Source organism: Clavelina lepadiformis, chromosome 8, assembly GCF_947623445.1.
Source record: "Clavelina lepadiformis chromosome 8, kaClaLepa1.1, whole genome shotgun sequence".
Lineage (NCBI taxonomy): Eukaryota > Metazoa > Chordata > Ascidiacea > Aplousobranchia > Clavelinidae > Clavelina > Clavelina lepadiformis.
The window spans coordinates 4,485,073-4,501,861 of record NC_135247.1 but is presented as its reverse complement, the minus strand read 5'-3'; the positions used below and the strand labels follow the sequence as shown (position 1 = coordinate 4,501,861).

Sequence of the window (16,789 nt, the reverse complement as noted above, 5' to 3'; positions counted from 1 at the left end):
TTCTCATCTTGTCACAAATATAACATAGCTTTAAACTTGTTTCTATGTAATGGAATTATTTCATATAATTCGTATTAGTGGATCTTGTTAGTATATCTTCATAAAATGTTTCAAAAACTAATCTTTAACTATATATTTCACCAAACTATTTTTTTCCTGATTCTTCACTATTTACTTTAAGATTCTTTTTAAAAATGCCACTGAGATTAAATAATTTTTAACAAACTTACATTATTATGAACTTAACGCTCAGGCTGAACTTTTTATCTAGTATTTATAATGCAAAAAAGAGGGTTTTTTTCTTCCAAGTGATAAAAAAAACTCTTCCACGCTTGCCAAGAGACAACTTTGTTTCATTTCATATCAAAAGTCTTATTACTCCATTAACTATTCGTTTTACTCTGCTTGCGCATCTTAATTGGAACTATATTCTAAAACTATGAATAATATGCATACCACACAAAGTTTGTCCCCTGCAAAGTTTTCTAGCAAACGAGGTCTCTGAGTCGTAGTGTGATGCAAGCAACTTGTTTTAAGTTGTTTATATAATTGCTGAACATATAATGGCCCCATAAGACGTTTGATTGTTCTGCGTAATAGATATTGCGTATGTTTCTTATGATGGATTCGACCTCGTTTGTTCGTACAATGCTCATGAGCATTGACCACAGCCACAATAGTTAGTGCGACGTTGGTAACCGTTGCAGACGTTCCACATATTTCAGGTTTGCATTGAGCTGTCAGAGAAATTTGTTCATATGAAGTTTCTGCAATTTCAGTCTTATTTAATCAAATTGAAGTGCTTTCCACTTCAGAGCAAAAACTATAAACAACACATTTTATTAGCTTTTTCAGATTTACACTTTTGTTTACATACAGTTTGTCTGTCAGTGAAACACAACGAGGCAATTTAAGCACAGATATTTGGAATCGGTACTAGTGCGGTAATTGACACAATAAGCAGCGGAAACGTTTTTACCAACCATCTAAAATCACCACAGTACTAACTATTCAAAAATACAAGTTCTTTGGAACTGAGCAATATCGCATAAAATATTTACAACATGATGTAAACAAAATTTGAACGTACAATAACGTTGTTTCACAGTACATCTGTCACAGGTAAGATATCAGCAGCTAAATTGCCGAATCCAAGTTAGGTAAAATAGATGAACACTGGAAAAAGCAGTGAATAAAATGCTAAAATATAAACCAAGGTCGTCATAGAATGATAACGCAATGTGCAAAAAGAGTAAAACATAAAGGTAAAATACCACTTGAGTAATGTCTAACGATGATTGCTTTAGGCTACATAAAATAGGTCTAAAAAAATATTTTCGTTCAACGTTGTATTTCTAGAATGGTTGTAACATAGCAGTTGGTGGTATCAGTAAATACATGATTGAGTACAAATAAAGCAGCAAAAAGGCAGTGACAAAACTGAATGGGAACATTTTGAAATCATCACACACGAGTATTTATTTGTTTAGCAAGTACTCGTATAAATGCAACCATAAAGAACTATTAGAGAAATATTACAGAAATTCTAAAAATTAAATCTGACTAAAATGCATGATTTTGACACAGGTTTTGATGTCATACCAAGCTTTTACAATTACTACAAATATTTTAATGTCAGTATCTAGCAGACAAAAGACAACCATTGTAACTAGTAGTAAGGTCCACTCAGTATTAATTCAATTGAATCTCGGTTCTTCTCTTTGAAAGCAATCGCAATCGTCCGTACTACATTTTTGTGGTTCATACCATTAAGCTTTTTGCCATTGACTTCATGAATCACATGACCAAGCTTGATGCGACCGCACATTTGAGCACAGCTTCCAGGCTATATGCAAAAGTGTAGCATATTATTGTTGAATTTTAGTCAGTCGCTAATAAATAGTCTAGACTCTAGCGTCTTGAACTTATACTATTTTGCAGCATCTATAATACATTTTTGACTAAAATAAGCTAAACTAAAAAATTACTAAGAAGAATTACAACTATAACAAGCTCATGTCACTGAAAGTTGTACATCTTATACGGTATGTTTTTGATACTTGTTGTACAAGTTTTATGAATTGAATAAAACCATTTCTACCAACCTGTACACTCAGTACTCTTGGCAGAGGCTGCTTCGTGCCTGCACCACCTTCAATTGTGAGGCCTAATGTTGTAGCAGTTCGGAAAATAACTACTTTTTGTGTTTCCACATCTTCATCTAAGCAAGGATGCTTGGATGAATCATTTTCATCAGACGAGTCTTCTGTATCAAATCTTTCTAACTGTAAATCAGTCGGACAACCACAAATTAGGTCTTGTCTTGTTTGCCACATTCATTTCTCATGTATCCCTTAAAGCAAAAATATCACACTTTTACCTTAGTGTTGCAATATGGCCAATATTTTTCTTTTGGAGTTGAAGGAGGTTTGGGTTTAAACAGTTTATGGGTTGTATCTTTGACACTAAATACAGAAAGACATGGAATAATAAAAAACTTGATATCTGACACCAAAATATTGGTACCAGTAGGCTATATCTTCATTGCTTCGTCACCACTTTTACCAAAGGCAATCAGTTTTTCATGGTAAAACACGTAAAAGGCAAAACTATGAAATCAAGTTTTAAAGCATAGCTAAAGAAAGTTTACAAACCTTGGGTTTTGGTGAACATCAACTTTTATAGGGTAACAGTGTGTGTTTTTTATCTTTTCATTTATATAGGATCCAAATGTGGTTGGTCGCAATGTTATTTTTAATGGAGGTGGAACTAAGGATTCACTTGATTCATTTAGCGAGCTGGACGACGAGACTGTTTCAGAACTTGGTGGTGGGATTTCCTCTAAGTTTTTAGATAAATCTTGGGGGATAAATGCTGTGAAAGTGGTGTTACTTTGCGCTTTCTTCTTAAATTTTATGCTGGGATTCCTTACGGGTTTGATTACTGCTGCGTAAACCGGGGACGGTGGGGAATCATTCTGCTTTTGCTCTTGTGGTTCTTGGAAAAATTCTGCTTCTGGCATAGGTGCATGAGTTTTGTTTGCAGCTTTTATGCGTCCAGAATTTGACGATCTGTGCTTCTCTAAAGCAAAACTGAAAGGGCTCTGACAGCGCTCTTCCTCATCTGAAAGAGGAGTGCCTGGATTACTGTTTGATGTTACCCCAACATCTTTCTCAACTGGTGTGAATTCTTGGTCGCCATCTTTTGTTTCATCAGTTTTAGTAATGGGTTTAATCAAGGAGGAACGCTTTGGTTTCACCGGAGATGTCTTAGCAAATGCAGCAGGAGGTGGTGGTGGTGGACCCTGGGTAGGCTTCACAGGTGATATTTTTGAACCATTTGTTAGGGAGTGGTTAGCAAAAGATTCATTTGGTGTGGAGTGTAGGTCAATCTGACAAGAGTCATTTTCTTCAACATGTTTTGGACCAGTACCTGGCAGGCCATTCACAGGAGATGGCTGGATGGAAGCAACAGGGTCTAAAGTAGAGTTATCTTCTGATTTTAGGCTGCTATTCATGGATTTAGTTCCCAAAGAGTTGGAATCACTACAAGATGGTTGCTGATTTTGATTTTTCAAGGCATCGATTTCTCTTCGCAAAACAAGAACATCAAATCTGTCCAAATCCTTCTCCATAATACACTCACGAACAGCTGATGTTAATGAAAACTGCAAATACATAACTCAATTTATTACAGATAAAAACATTCAATATAACATTTGCTGCTGAGCAGCATAAAACAATTCACACATTGCTGCCATAAACGGGTATATGCCTAGCTTAGGTTTGGACCAAATCAGGAAATTGATCCCATCCTTACTAAATACTGGATGTATAATTACTCATGAAAAGCATATTCACACTGGTGCAAGCACAACTGGTATAACACGCTAAAAAATTAAATGTTTTTATGCCTAATACAACTTAATAACTATAGCAAAATATAAAAACAGGATATAAAGTGGCACTCTGAGGGATTTCTTTCCAATCTTTAATTCTCCTATGCAAGCTTTCGCAAACATAAACTTGCTTCATCAAGTGCACACTAAAAGATGTATACACCTGATAAAGCAATTATTAGTATACACCTGACGAAGCAAACTTATGCTTGCAAAAGCTCGTGTAGGAGAATTAAAAATAAAAGTTAAGCCTATAGAGTGTCACCTTATATTCTGTTTTACATTTTACTATATATTGGGTTAACACGGTTCAGCCACCATCAGCTTAATAATCATAGATGTGACAGCATTGTAGTTTTTAAATATACAACACAACGAGTATTACAAGCAATGGAAAATGACTTTTGTATCTTTACAAACAAATGGAATGGCATCAGCTCTGGCCTGGGCATAGGAAGAAAACATTGACATTACCCAAAAACTACGTACACGTTTTGCCAGATGTTTAGTTACCTTTTCAGTGTTATCTAATATTTCTGACAAAGCCAAGACCAGTCCATCAGGAGTGACGTGTCCAGTTGTGTACTCGCGCACGTAATAGCGAAGAGTGTGCCTTGCGCTATCAGTAAGAGCCATCCAGACTGGAGAAGCAAGAAGTGATTCTTCCAATGTTGCCATCATCGAAGATATCTTGGCTGCTGCAAGATGTGTTGGGGATCTTGCGTGCATGTTTGGTAAAATCATTTGCTTGGTGCTCATCATTTTCCGTTGAAATGTGGACTGTGTATAGCAATTTCTGATGGTTATAGTCATTTGCAATGTTATGTCGTTATAAATAACTTGGAAAAAATGTCCCCACCCGCACACCATTTTGCTTTACTCTTTCTGCCGACATATTAATCGTAGCTTTTCCTGTGGCACTGCTGAAGACTGATAGTCTGTCATCCATCATTCGTGGAGCAATAAGTTGATTCTTTGAAGAATTAATCACAAAATATTTGAGAATTACATGCAATACATAAAAAAGGAATGTAGAAAGAGGCATAATGTATATTTCTTGTGACAGCACTTCTTCACTGTACCTGACATTGTAAATATAATACAATAGATGACATGTCAATGGGTACGAAGAAATTAGAAAAAAAAGTAGCCAACCTGAGGAATACGTCCCACATATCTGACGGTCATGATAAGGATACGACTTGATTTAATAATCTTCACTACTTCAGCATGCGTAGCACCTTCGAGATGGATGCCGTTTACTTCCAATATTTCATCACCAGGCTTGAATAAAATAAAAAATTATGTATCTCTTAAAAACAAATTCTGGTATGGTGCACTCACAATGCAGCATAAAAACGTGGAAGAACGAGAATAAGTAAATAATTAGAACATGCAGCTGCGTATGTTACTCACTTTGAGACCAGCATTTTCAGCAGCTGAATTGTCATCAACACCGGTGACATAAACGCCAAGACCGTACTCAGAACCACCCCTGATCATAAGGCCAAGACTTTGTTTAGGCTTGACTACCATTTGCACCTGTAGGGTAATACATTTTAATTTGTACGATATAACCTGCAAAATGCAGGAGTTTTCACACCACATGGAAAACCAGAAATTTTCATACCTTCCTTTCACCAGCAGAGAGAAGACGCAAACTACTTCTCTTGTTGTCCAAAGGAGTTTTGGAGGCTGGATCATTTGAGTTTTTTTCTCGTGGTGGTGAAGCAGGCCGTCCATGCATGTCCATCCAAGACAAACTTCTTCGATTAAGCATAAAATCTTGCACACCAGATGGTTTTACGTGCAACACCAAATTGCTTTTGGACTTTAAAACCTAAATGCGTAAAATGTAGTTGGTTCAAGTTAATAACTGTATCAATACATTCACATACCAAATGTAATGTATGAGGTTGACGTAGTTACTACATCAGTCATTGTAAAGAGTTGGTACGATACCGTAGTATATTGTGCAAATTACAGAATATTCATATTGCAGTATGGTATACAAAAGTTTTATTTGTTTATGTATCCTTGAGCATTAATTTTACATAACATAGAAAAAATACCCAAAAAGTTGCAACACTATATTGTGGCATGGAAAAACCTTCTTGTCCAAGAATTTGAATTTGTGTGTAACTAAGAGCTTTAACAGTGTTTCCAACAAGCCACAAATGTGTAAACCCCAAAAATGAAAATACACCAATTATCCTCAACTACCCTTAACTCTGAAGTGTGTTGGAGTATCAAGCACTTCAAGTAACAAAGAATGGAATAGACCAGAGAAAAAAATGCACTAACTTACACTATAGATATGGGATGTAGTGGCTCCAGTTTAACAAGCAAATTAACAACCTTTACTTACCAGTATAAACTGTACGTATTCAATAACCAAGTTAAAAACTCATGTTTAAATTTGACGGACATGAATGTATTTACTAGTAAAAAAGAAAGTTTTTTATGATATAGTCTAAATGAAATTGCAATGATATCTTATAAAGAACTTTTTCAATAACACTGCTGTAACATTTTGGTCCAAGTACCTACAAGGCTACAACAACATGCTTACTCATTTTAAAACCGATAACGCAAATTTATGCAAGACAGCACCAACTGGTATAAATGATTCAATTACAGCCACTTCAGAATAAATGGAGAGAAAACAAACAGAAGACTGCAGTCTGACTGCATTTTTGTAATAGTCATGAATGCCTTTGCTATCTCCTTTCACTAGAGCTCATCAATATTTAAAATGAGTAGATGATCATTATGGGCAAGGAGTTTATGTATGATAAAGAATTTTAGCACTGGCTTTATTGTAAATTATTCAATCTTTATTTTTTCATTTCAGTGAAGAGAATAATGGTGCATTGTGTTTTTCTTTGTAAATACATTATGTAATGTATACAAATAACTCAAGATCTATTTAACCAAATAACAACACTATTATAAGTGTGGTGTAGAAAAAAGGATTGTGGTAGGTACTGCAAGCTACAAACCTTAGCCGTTCATATTTATTTATGTCATACACACTTTAATATAAGAAAGTGAAGCAGTTACAGTTTGGCATCGATGTACTTGAGAAATATGTGAACTATTTCCTCAAAAACGTTAAGAAAACACTTACAGCAGCTGCTTTTTCATGTGATATCCGTGAATTTAAGGCCGTATTGTTAACTTTAACAAGCACATCTCCCTCCCTCAAGCCTGCTTTACTTGCTGCTGAGTTGTGGTCCACTTGTGATACAAATATATCTTTAGAAAAAATCAGGCAATTAAGAATAAATGGTATACGCCTACATGTGCTATAAACGAGTATATCATACATATTTGAGCTTTTTTGCGAATGTTGTTTCCCAAATCACAATCTAATAATACTAGTTTATGCACCAGTAGCTTTCTTTAGCTTTAACAGTACCCATTCTAAATTACTCCTAACTTCATTCGCACAACATAAGCTACTTTTTGAGTAAAAGTATGCTTAAATATTTGACACGTGCCAAAACATATAAAAAACAAATAGGATATTCTATTATGTGTCTACAGGCCTGTAACAATATAATTTGCATGTTTACATTTAAATAGGAAAAACTGAGACATATTTTGTGAACAAAGTAACACTACATTAATGTGAATAAAGCAGTAGGCCAATACCTGTTCCCACTTCAGCACCACCACCAATCATGAAACCTAATTCTTGATGTTTGTTTTGACGAAGCTTTATGTATATGACATCATCTTGTGCAGTTTTCCCTGCATGTGACAATGTTTCGCTGCCTGAAGTAAATCTAAACACAAGTCGTGACATAAATTATTACTGTCTGTATAATTTGCAAAACTGCATGCTGGTTGCATTTTTTTGGAGGTACTATACACAATTTTAATAAGCCTCTGATTATTACAACTTTTAAAACAACAACATGAGGAAACTTGTTATGTTACCTAGTAGTAAACAAGCAGAGATCAAGTGGCTATTTTAAATGTGTTTACCCCATGCCAAAACCTTGCAGTAAAAAAGCTCTCATAAACAGTTCAAAATAAAGCAAAAAAAATATTTGACAAATCTTTTTTCATCTAACATGTTTTGTAAATTAATGATAACATTTTTCTTTAGAAGTATAGTAAACAAGCCAACCTTGCACCACATAAGAAACCATCTGAATTCAATACATACCCATTGTTCTGCATGTAATCGCCGCCACCACCAATGCTTTTTCCAACTTTATGAAGCTGTGACTCTGAGCCATGTCTTCTTTGAATAGAAGACTTCAATTCAACACTAGAAGAAGAACCACGCCTGGTCAGTACAGCTTTTACTTTCCTTCGCACAGCTGACCCGAAGTTTCCAGCTGAAAATCTCTTAAAACTCTTCTCTGATGAGTTGCGGCTAAAAGTGAACAATATACAATAGACAATATTATATGTTAAAATGCACGTATATAGACACAAAATGCAGTTTAAATTTTAAGGACAAATTAGCAATAACTAAACAAAAATCAACTACATCCGTACACAACTACGTATTTGGCTAGTATGCAGTTATAAAATATTTCATTAGCTGAGTAAAAACTTCAAGTTACCTAAGGTCAGAGAGACTCGAAGATCTGTGTGGTCGTGGTGGAGGGGGATTATATGGCCGATTACTTTGATAAGATGTTTGAATTTCACTTCGCCCAGCACTGCTTGAACTAAATAAAAATATAAATGATGTATATTTGGCCAAATATGTTTCGGATGAGAATGAAGAAGTTACTATGTGTTTCACAGGAGGATTGATAGGCTGAAAAGGTACAAGCAAAAGAGCCTAATCTCCCAGAAGGAATAGATACAGTATGTAGTAAAATCATTTCTGTATTACCCAATGCCCGAATCAACAGTTCGCTGGTGTGATATGTTGCTTCCTCGTCTTGGTGGTGTTTTACTGATGTATGTACTCTCACATGTAAACTGATCAAATCCTGGTCTATCAGCTGCTGGTATGACCTTTGCAAAAAAAACTACAATAAACATAAATTAAAAAATTTATACAGCATAACAGCAATTACTGTATAACTCTCATCCAAGGAATCATAAGTCATAACAATATTATTATGAAAAAATCATATGGATGGTAAAAAAAAACTTCTACTAGTTGTCAGGTGGGTATAGAAGCTATTTTCTGGCTATTTTCAGTACTAGTGAACAGTAGCAACTGGGATTGGAAAAATAATCCAATTTCAAAGTTTCTAAATGCTGTCGCTCCAAACATGAGAGCAAAACAAATAAAATATAACAACTGCTTATTTAAAAATATGTTTATAATGGTAGTATAAATAAATGCAGACATACTTGCTTTAAAAGAGGGATTAATGCTTTTTTCTTTTGAGTATCCAAAATGCTTTTAATAGATTCAGCAAGATAATATACATTTCTGTTGACATGGTAACAGCTCAGTATATGCGTGACATCATCTTGCTCTTCTTTTGTGAGTAATTTTCGCAGAGCGGTCTACATGCAAAGACATAAAATTTGCCCAAAAATTTTCATAAACTACACAGTATATATAAAAAGAAATTGATTTATAAACACTTTCAACAATAATCAAATGTCAAGTTGACATGATATCAATATCCAAAGAATATCTAAAAACAAATTAATGGTTGCAAAATTTTTCAGCGAAAAGGCTTGCTTGCAAATAATGACATTAGCTGATATAAATACACAAAAAAGCAAATTTTCAAACTAAAGTTTTTTTTTATTTCTCAAAGTACTGCACTGCAAGCAGAAGCATTACAAGTTTTATCTAGCTTGCTTCATGTGTAGAAACAAAACAAGAAACTGACTTCAGAAATTTAACGTTTCGGTTTCATTAACTTGAAACAAAAGATGTGCATGTATCATAAGGAATCAATTTTCTAAACTGCAAATTTAAGTCTGAAGAGGAACAATGTGACGTCTTACACATTTTCATTGGTTTAAATAGTATGCTTAAAGCCAAAAAAACGTCTGCACAGAGCATAGTGATATGTTTATAATAAAATGCAAAAACTTACCTGTAAGTTATAAACATTAACATTAACTGCACGTTTATATGAGCCTTGATCGCTTGAAGTGCTGGGATTTTGGCTGCTCCAAGTACTTGTGGTCTTATAAAATGCCATCTTTATTGACATAAAAGTCGAAAGCAAACAATACAAATACAGCCATAAGTATAAGCCAAACAGTCTATGATAAAAATATCTAAAGACTATAAACAGAAAAAAGACTGGAATATGGATAATTTACAATAACACAGTGAAGGCAATAAATAAACGACTAAATGAGCAGTTTCATACTTTATAAAAATCCAAATTTAATCTCTCAAATATGAATATTGCTGACGGATTAGGGCTGAATCTTTTACAAGGTGACAAGTTTAAGCACACTTTCCAACCTTTTCAAGTATATACTTTGGTTAAGGTCATCGAGTAAAATTTAGCAGATTTGCGTTTGGATTTACACAAAAATCCAAATTTGTATTCTCAAAAATGGTTAAGAACACAGATATCCCAGACAAACTAGTGCGCTACTAAATAGGCCTACCTCTGTACAATGTTCTGACCTGTTGACGGTAAACTGGTAACAGTAGTACTGCCTGGTGTCTGTAACCGGTATACCAATACACTTATCCCGGCATGCAGGCATGATAATAACCTGAGTGCAATCATCATAAAGCAGCCACAGCTCGATCTCTGTCATACGTGTGTGCTTTTGATAACATTTAACACTTCCACACTGGGCTAAAGGCACAATACTACTCAAAAGCGTCATGCAACTACGCGACCCACTCTTTGACGCCAACCAGCGGAAATAATTTATAGCAAGATGGCCAGAATCTAACTTAATACGGTATCGTCATATCGAAATGTTTATCGTGAGACCTGGTAGTTTTGGCACGACATAACTAATACGAACTGAGAATATAATCAAAGCATTTATTTAAGCAATATTTTATTTAATGATTTCAAGCAACCTTTCTGGTTAAAATTTTTCACGAAATTTAACTATTGGTAGCAAGTGATCAGTGCAATATTAACTGAACAAGTCAAATCAAGGTTATGTTTATGTATGACTAAATAGTAAATACAAATCACATTTACATCTGTAAAATAACTTTGACAAAGTAGCATTCAACAATGCGGACAATGTTGATGTAGTACTAGACACATGTTTTAGTATGTAGATATCATACACGAATGTATGTCATTTCAACAAACGAAAAACTAATTTTTTTGCTCTTTAATACCTGGCAAAAACACATTGTTTATGCATTAATACGCACGCAAGAGTAACAAGAGGCGTATTACGTAACAAAAGTAATACAAGAACAAAGTTCACCTAATTTCATTTGCCTTACAAATGTTATAGTGTAAAATACGAGATAAACTAAAACGTGGGCAGTTGTGAAATCGGCGTGTGGAAATTAAAGTTTTCGGGAAAGAGTTTACCGGCCTGTGGATGCATGAGCTTATACGAATGACGTATAGTAGCTTCAGCAACTCCAGCAATGTCGCTGATTTCTGAAAAAACAAATGAAGGCAGAGAGTAATCGATTTGAAGATTGACTATTTAAGACGTTTTCTCCAAACAAACCTTTCTGGGACTTCTTGTCCTTTGAAGCCTGAGAAGCCATGTAGATTGCGGCCGCAGCAATAGATATCGGGCTTCTGCCAGAGACCAAATCAGCGTCTACAGCTTTTTTTGCGATGTAGGTTGCAGCTGTTTGTACGTACGTTGGTAAGGACAAATTGGAACAAAACCTTGACTGCAAAGGAGGCAAAATGTAAAATTTTGATTGCTTAGTTGCGTGTGTGACGAAGATTCACAACAAACACGTTAAGCAAGTGGAGAAAACGTGAAGCCATTACCATGAAATCTCCTGACGTGATGACGTCAACGTTGGTCTCGAGGTTTTTCACAATAAGCTTGAAAGATCGTCCAATCTCTTTTTTAGATATTCTTGAAATCGCGCAGATCTATGAGCAATGACAATAAACCAGCAATGTTATGTAAGATAATATCATTAAGTAGAAAAGATTCCAATCATATACACAAAAAATAAACCTCCTTGAACGTGCGTGGAACGCCTTCTTGACGACAGGCGATATACAGACATGCAGCTGATATTGCATCATTGGACCTTCCTTTTAAACTCTTCGATTCATAAACTTGTTTAAAAAGCTTATTTGATCGATCCTAAGAATATATAAAAAGCAACATAAATCACCCGTTCTTTATCATTACATCACTTAAAAATATTAAAATTTTACGTTTAGCCAGGCCACAACTTACCACAATATTTTTAGGTAAGTTAATTCTATCAGACATTGATGATATTTCTCGAAAAGCATGGATGAGAACACGATCACTGTTTGACATCGTTTTTCGACTGGAAAACTGCGAATAACCTGCAATAATGAAAGATTCCTTTTATCCAAAGCAACACTACACATCAGATAAGATGGTGACTTTGATTGTAAATAAATATTACCATTGTCTGCTGACCCTGGTGGACCTGTTGGGCGTTCAATTATTGTAGAAAGATCACTTCCAGAAAGCAAAGGATTTTGTGAATCTCCAACACGTGACATATCCTACAGCAACACATTCTTTACAAACCCTAAACTTGAACTTTGCAAATTACTCATATACCAGAAACCTATTTAAAACTACAGTAATCTCAGAATTAATACATATTGTTCATAAAATTTCAGACAATCAGCCATGGAAAACATGCTACATGCGATTAAGAACAACTGCTGTAAAACCTTGGAGTCTTTGTCATTTGAAAAGGTTCTCCATTCTGAACCAACATCAATGGTGCGATCTCCAACAACCAAGCCGCATTCTGGACAAATCATATCACCTGCTCGATAATCCTCAACAAGAGGAGCATCGGGATGTTGTGGGCAGTGGACCTGGTGAAGATGGTTTCTGAATAGATGGAAGAAAATACTAGTACATCTGACAGTAAATGGTTAAATTGCTACAACATGTGGTCCAACATGGAGTACTATGAATATTATAATAATCGTGATCATCAGTAACCATTATCACTATGATTGATCATCTTTTAGTACACCTGATGAAGCAAGCTGACGCCTGCGACAGCTTATGTAAGCTAATTAAAAACAAAAGTTCACCCTAGAGTGCCATCCAACATCCTGATTTTTTTATTTCATTATGATGATGGTTTACTTTCACAACATACTTATAAAAAGGGTAGAAAGTTAATCAACTGTTTAAAAGTTTTCTATTTTTTAGCAATTGTGTCAGTTTTCAGTAAAGATTTGAATAAATGATTTGCAACACTGCATTATTCAATGCAAATTTCCATTTGAAACAGTAACTAACTCGGTGTGATGTTATAGCCTGTATGAAAGGTTTCATGTCAAATACAGTATTATTTAAAATATCCTTGAAACCCAAGTTGACATGTATGGTAGACCATATAAAAAGGTATTTACAAAATCAAAACAAGCAAACACATAAATTTTACTGCTAATGCTATTATCCTAATACTCCTACAAACTTCCTCATCACAAGTTGCATGCAACCTTCAGTTTTATTCACATACCTTGCAGCCATTTCAAAATATTGTAGAGTGAATCTCAAATTAAGAAAATGATAGACCGGTATGTCTTGGAAACAGAATGTTTCTTGCAAATCACTGGTTATCAAATGATGACACTGACAACATACAGGAACATAGCAGTAGCTAAATACAAAATACAGTTATTTAAGCTAACTGCTTTAAGCAGTAATAGTGCAGTGAAGCTAACATAAACATTTGCAAATAGAGAGTAATACAATTTTTCAGTTTGGTCTTTAAACATTTCAATGCTGACAAAGATAGTGCCAGCAGAGTATACGAATCTCTAATACTAATGAGACAAACCAAAGGTGGTGACACCATAATTGCATATGTACAGAGAAAATTTGACCATCATATCAGTGGAGCCACATTTCTCTTTAAGCGATGCTTAATGCACTACTGAAAATACATTGGTAATTGCAAAGCTTCGGTGGCTTACATTTCTAGCAACTTAGATGAAACTCGAGGATGAGAACAGGAAATGGTTTGTTTTCAAAAGCTTAATGCCTTCTCTGTCTATGACTAGGGATGGGAAATTCAGAATACTGAATCCAAAGGATTCTAATCCTGATTTATTTAAATCCAGAATACCAATTTAAAATGGGCAATAGGATTGTGTTTATATATATTCCATAAATAAACGTTTCCGTATCACTTCCAGTTTTCAATGGTATAACCAAGACACAGAGTATATATTTCTTTTGAAGAATGTTTAAAATGCTTGGTTGCTAATACAATTGCACGCCACATGTGATGCAACGCCTCATGCATTTTGTAATCATATCAGGTCGTTTATTTCTCGCTATTTACTGTGCGGAGTCAAAAGTAAGGGGCTAACCTAGGCTTAAGATATAGCACATTATAACAGAAACACGCTCACAAACAAACAATAAACAGCCATGCCACAATAGCTTTAAATGTGCTAGCCTAGATTTTAAGTAACTGTAGTGATGCTACGATGAAGCAAGATTACTAAATGTTTGAAAAAAACATGGCTAAAAATGGTCCGTTTAGCGTCTTGTTTAGGAGTCAATACAAATTGTCACTCATTTAGAATACAAAAAAATTGCTTTTGTGCTTTGCTTTTTAATAAAACAAAACATCAAATAGGCTAAGTAAAGTATTTTACAAGCCATGATCCGGGCAACATTGAACTACTGATAAGCTTGACATATGTAATTAATATAGCATCTGGATCACTAATCATGTCATCACCATCGCTAATCGTTTCTAGTTATTTGATGTAGGCCTAGCCTAAGGATGTACTCAACTGATGTCAGCACAAAGGTTTAACCTAGAATGTTATGCATGAATACTTTATTTAAAATTATCAAGCTAAGCGATCAGTAAGTGACCAGAACCTTGTAAAATCTGTTATCTCATTCTTAGCTTATGGTCCTGGTATAGGCTAGGCTATGAAATGCGGTCAGACGCCAGACGGTAGGCCAGGCTACAGTCTGTGTTAAAATACTAAGTTGGAGATCAGATTGGGGAAGAACGAAAAATTTTTGGTAACTTGGCGTGGGAACGGATCGATTAGTCAAAACCTTTTAGGCTACCGTTGGCAGCCTACTAACGTCAGCCATAACAATCTTTATCCACTTACCACAACTGGGAAAAGGTCGTCCACAACAACACTTCTAGCCTTGGATGAAATCACAACACGTCAGGTTTCTTTACTTCTATTTATACCAAAATTACACTATTGTTTCGTAATTTGTTGACCTTTAACCTGAAAAAGTTTTTTTTATAGACACTCTATTATACTATATAATGACAATTTATGAATTTTAAAACATTTCTGAAAGGTAAAGGAAAAGCAACAGAAATTTGTAAATTACAAGTTTTTAGAAATTTACAACAAAAAAATATCAAAATTTACGTAACTTTAAAGGAATTGCTTGCAGCTACAAATTTCCACTGAAACTCAGAATTTCTACAGGAAAAGCTCTAATAATTGATTATAATAAAATATGATTTATAAATTAATTTGTGTTCATAAAATTTTTTAAAATGCAACATACGATTCAGTGATGATTTATGAGTTTCACCCCATTTGTTTGGATCAGTGGTTTTAAACCTTTTTGTACCACGACCCTTTCAGCAACAAAAAATGACCTAGTGACCCTTTCATACATGTTTATTTCAAAAATGACCCATGTGCCGTTACCATTTAGTGTTGCTTGGTTCTTTGACAAACGAAATAGGTTAATAGACCGACAAACATCTTCCCAAAGTTAACTTTTTGACAGTTCGATAGCTTACAGCACAGATACTTAAACTTGAAAACAACGACACTAATTAACCGACTAGCGCACTGACAAATTTATGGGTAAAGCAAACAGCGTGGTAAGCATTTAGATTTATCTAATTGCCTTGAAACAATGTAAACCATATAAAGCGTTCACGGACATGTCACACAAACAGCCTTTACGAATAATCAAGTCATAAATATCTAAATAACATATATTTCTTTTAACAGCATGAAATTCTTTTTTCTTGTGTACCACGAGCACCATAGCGACAGTACGATGTGATACAAGATTCACAGTAGTCATCATATGTTTTGCATAGACGTTTCGTACGAAAAAGTAAACAGAAGCCCAATCATTACATTCAGCCACGGTCTATTCATCTGTTTAGACCTACTACTATACAAATGTGAGGTCATTTTTTATTGAAAGAGTTGTGATCCTAAAGGCAAAGAAAAGAGGCTATAAAGTCGCGTCGAGCGAATGAGTTACTGAAGTCAGATGAAGTTGAATTATACTTGCGTGAGAGAAAGTAACTTCTACAAAGAGAGGATCAACAAATTCCAGAGGTAACCTACAGAAAACGGCTTTGTAGTTTAGTACGTCGCTCTTGTTTTTTTGACTCCAATTTTAGAGCGGGTGCAATTATGCTCAACCGTCCTTATCGAGACCGTCGACGACCATGAAAACCTTAATACTAAGGTAGAACAATCAAGACCAACTTAAACATTGTTATAAACTATAGTGGACTGATAGTTTTGCTCAACCAGATCCAATCATTCTGTCAATGAACGGTTTCAAAGGTCAGTCTTATTGTGACAAAGTCGCAACTAGAAACAGAAATATTAACATAAGGCCTATATCAGGTACTTAAGCCATAACAAATTTATGTTGAAATATAATTTGGCAAGTCTTGAAATTAGAACCTGAAATTGTTGATTGTCTGAATACTTTTGCAAATTCAATGCACAGATTTGCCCAACATGACTTCACCGCGTTTTGTCTCAAAATAGCATAAGATTC

The 16,789-nt window shown here is 34.8% G+C and overlaps 2 protein-coding genes across 3 annotated transcripts; both read right to left on the bottom strand.

Moving 5' to 3' along the window:
- Positions 1–824: 824 nt before the first annotated feature.
- On the bottom strand, positions 825–10,122 carry LOC143469639 (whirlin-like). Its single transcript, XM_076967397.1, has 16 exons — positions 9,934–10,122; positions 9,230–9,388; positions 8,760–8,884; positions 8,482–8,589; positions 8,076–8,288; positions 7,556–7,689; positions 7,029–7,156; positions 5,529–5,738; positions 5,315–5,440; positions 5,054–5,182; positions 4,758–4,871; positions 4,412–4,678; positions 2,655–3,667; positions 2,381–2,465; positions 2,106–2,285; positions 825–1,846 (listed from the first exon to the last, which is right to left on the bottom strand). The coding sequence occupies exons 1-16, from the start codon at positions 10,051–10,053 to the stop codon at positions 1,670–1,672; spliced, it is 3,288 nt and encodes a 1,095-aa protein (XP_076823512.1). The 5' UTR covers positions 10,054–10,122; the 3' UTR covers positions 825–1,669.
- A 731-nt stretch (positions 10,123–10,853) lies between these two features.
- Positions 10,854–15,264, bottom strand: LOC143469410 (transcription initiation factor IIB-like). 2 transcript variants are annotated; one of them, XM_076967098.1, is made up of 9 exons: positions 15,121–15,264; positions 13,497–13,609; positions 12,688–12,853; positions 12,411–12,513; positions 12,212–12,327; positions 11,984–12,115; positions 11,788–11,895; positions 11,513–11,684; positions 10,854–11,439 (listed from the first exon to the last, which is right to left on the bottom strand). In XM_076967098.1, the coding sequence occupies exons 2-9, from the start codon at positions 13,505–13,507 to the stop codon at positions 11,306–11,308; spliced, it is 942 nt and encodes a 313-aa protein (XP_076823213.1). In that variant the 5' UTR covers positions 13,508–13,609; positions 15,121–15,264; the 3' UTR covers positions 10,854–11,305. The 2 variants fall into 2 exon arrangements, with proteins under 2 accessions (XP_076823213.1, XP_076823214.1); XM_076967099.1 differs by having other exon boundaries at positions 13,497–13,637; positions 15,121–15,254.
- Positions 15,265–16,789: the final 1,525 nt, after the last annotated feature.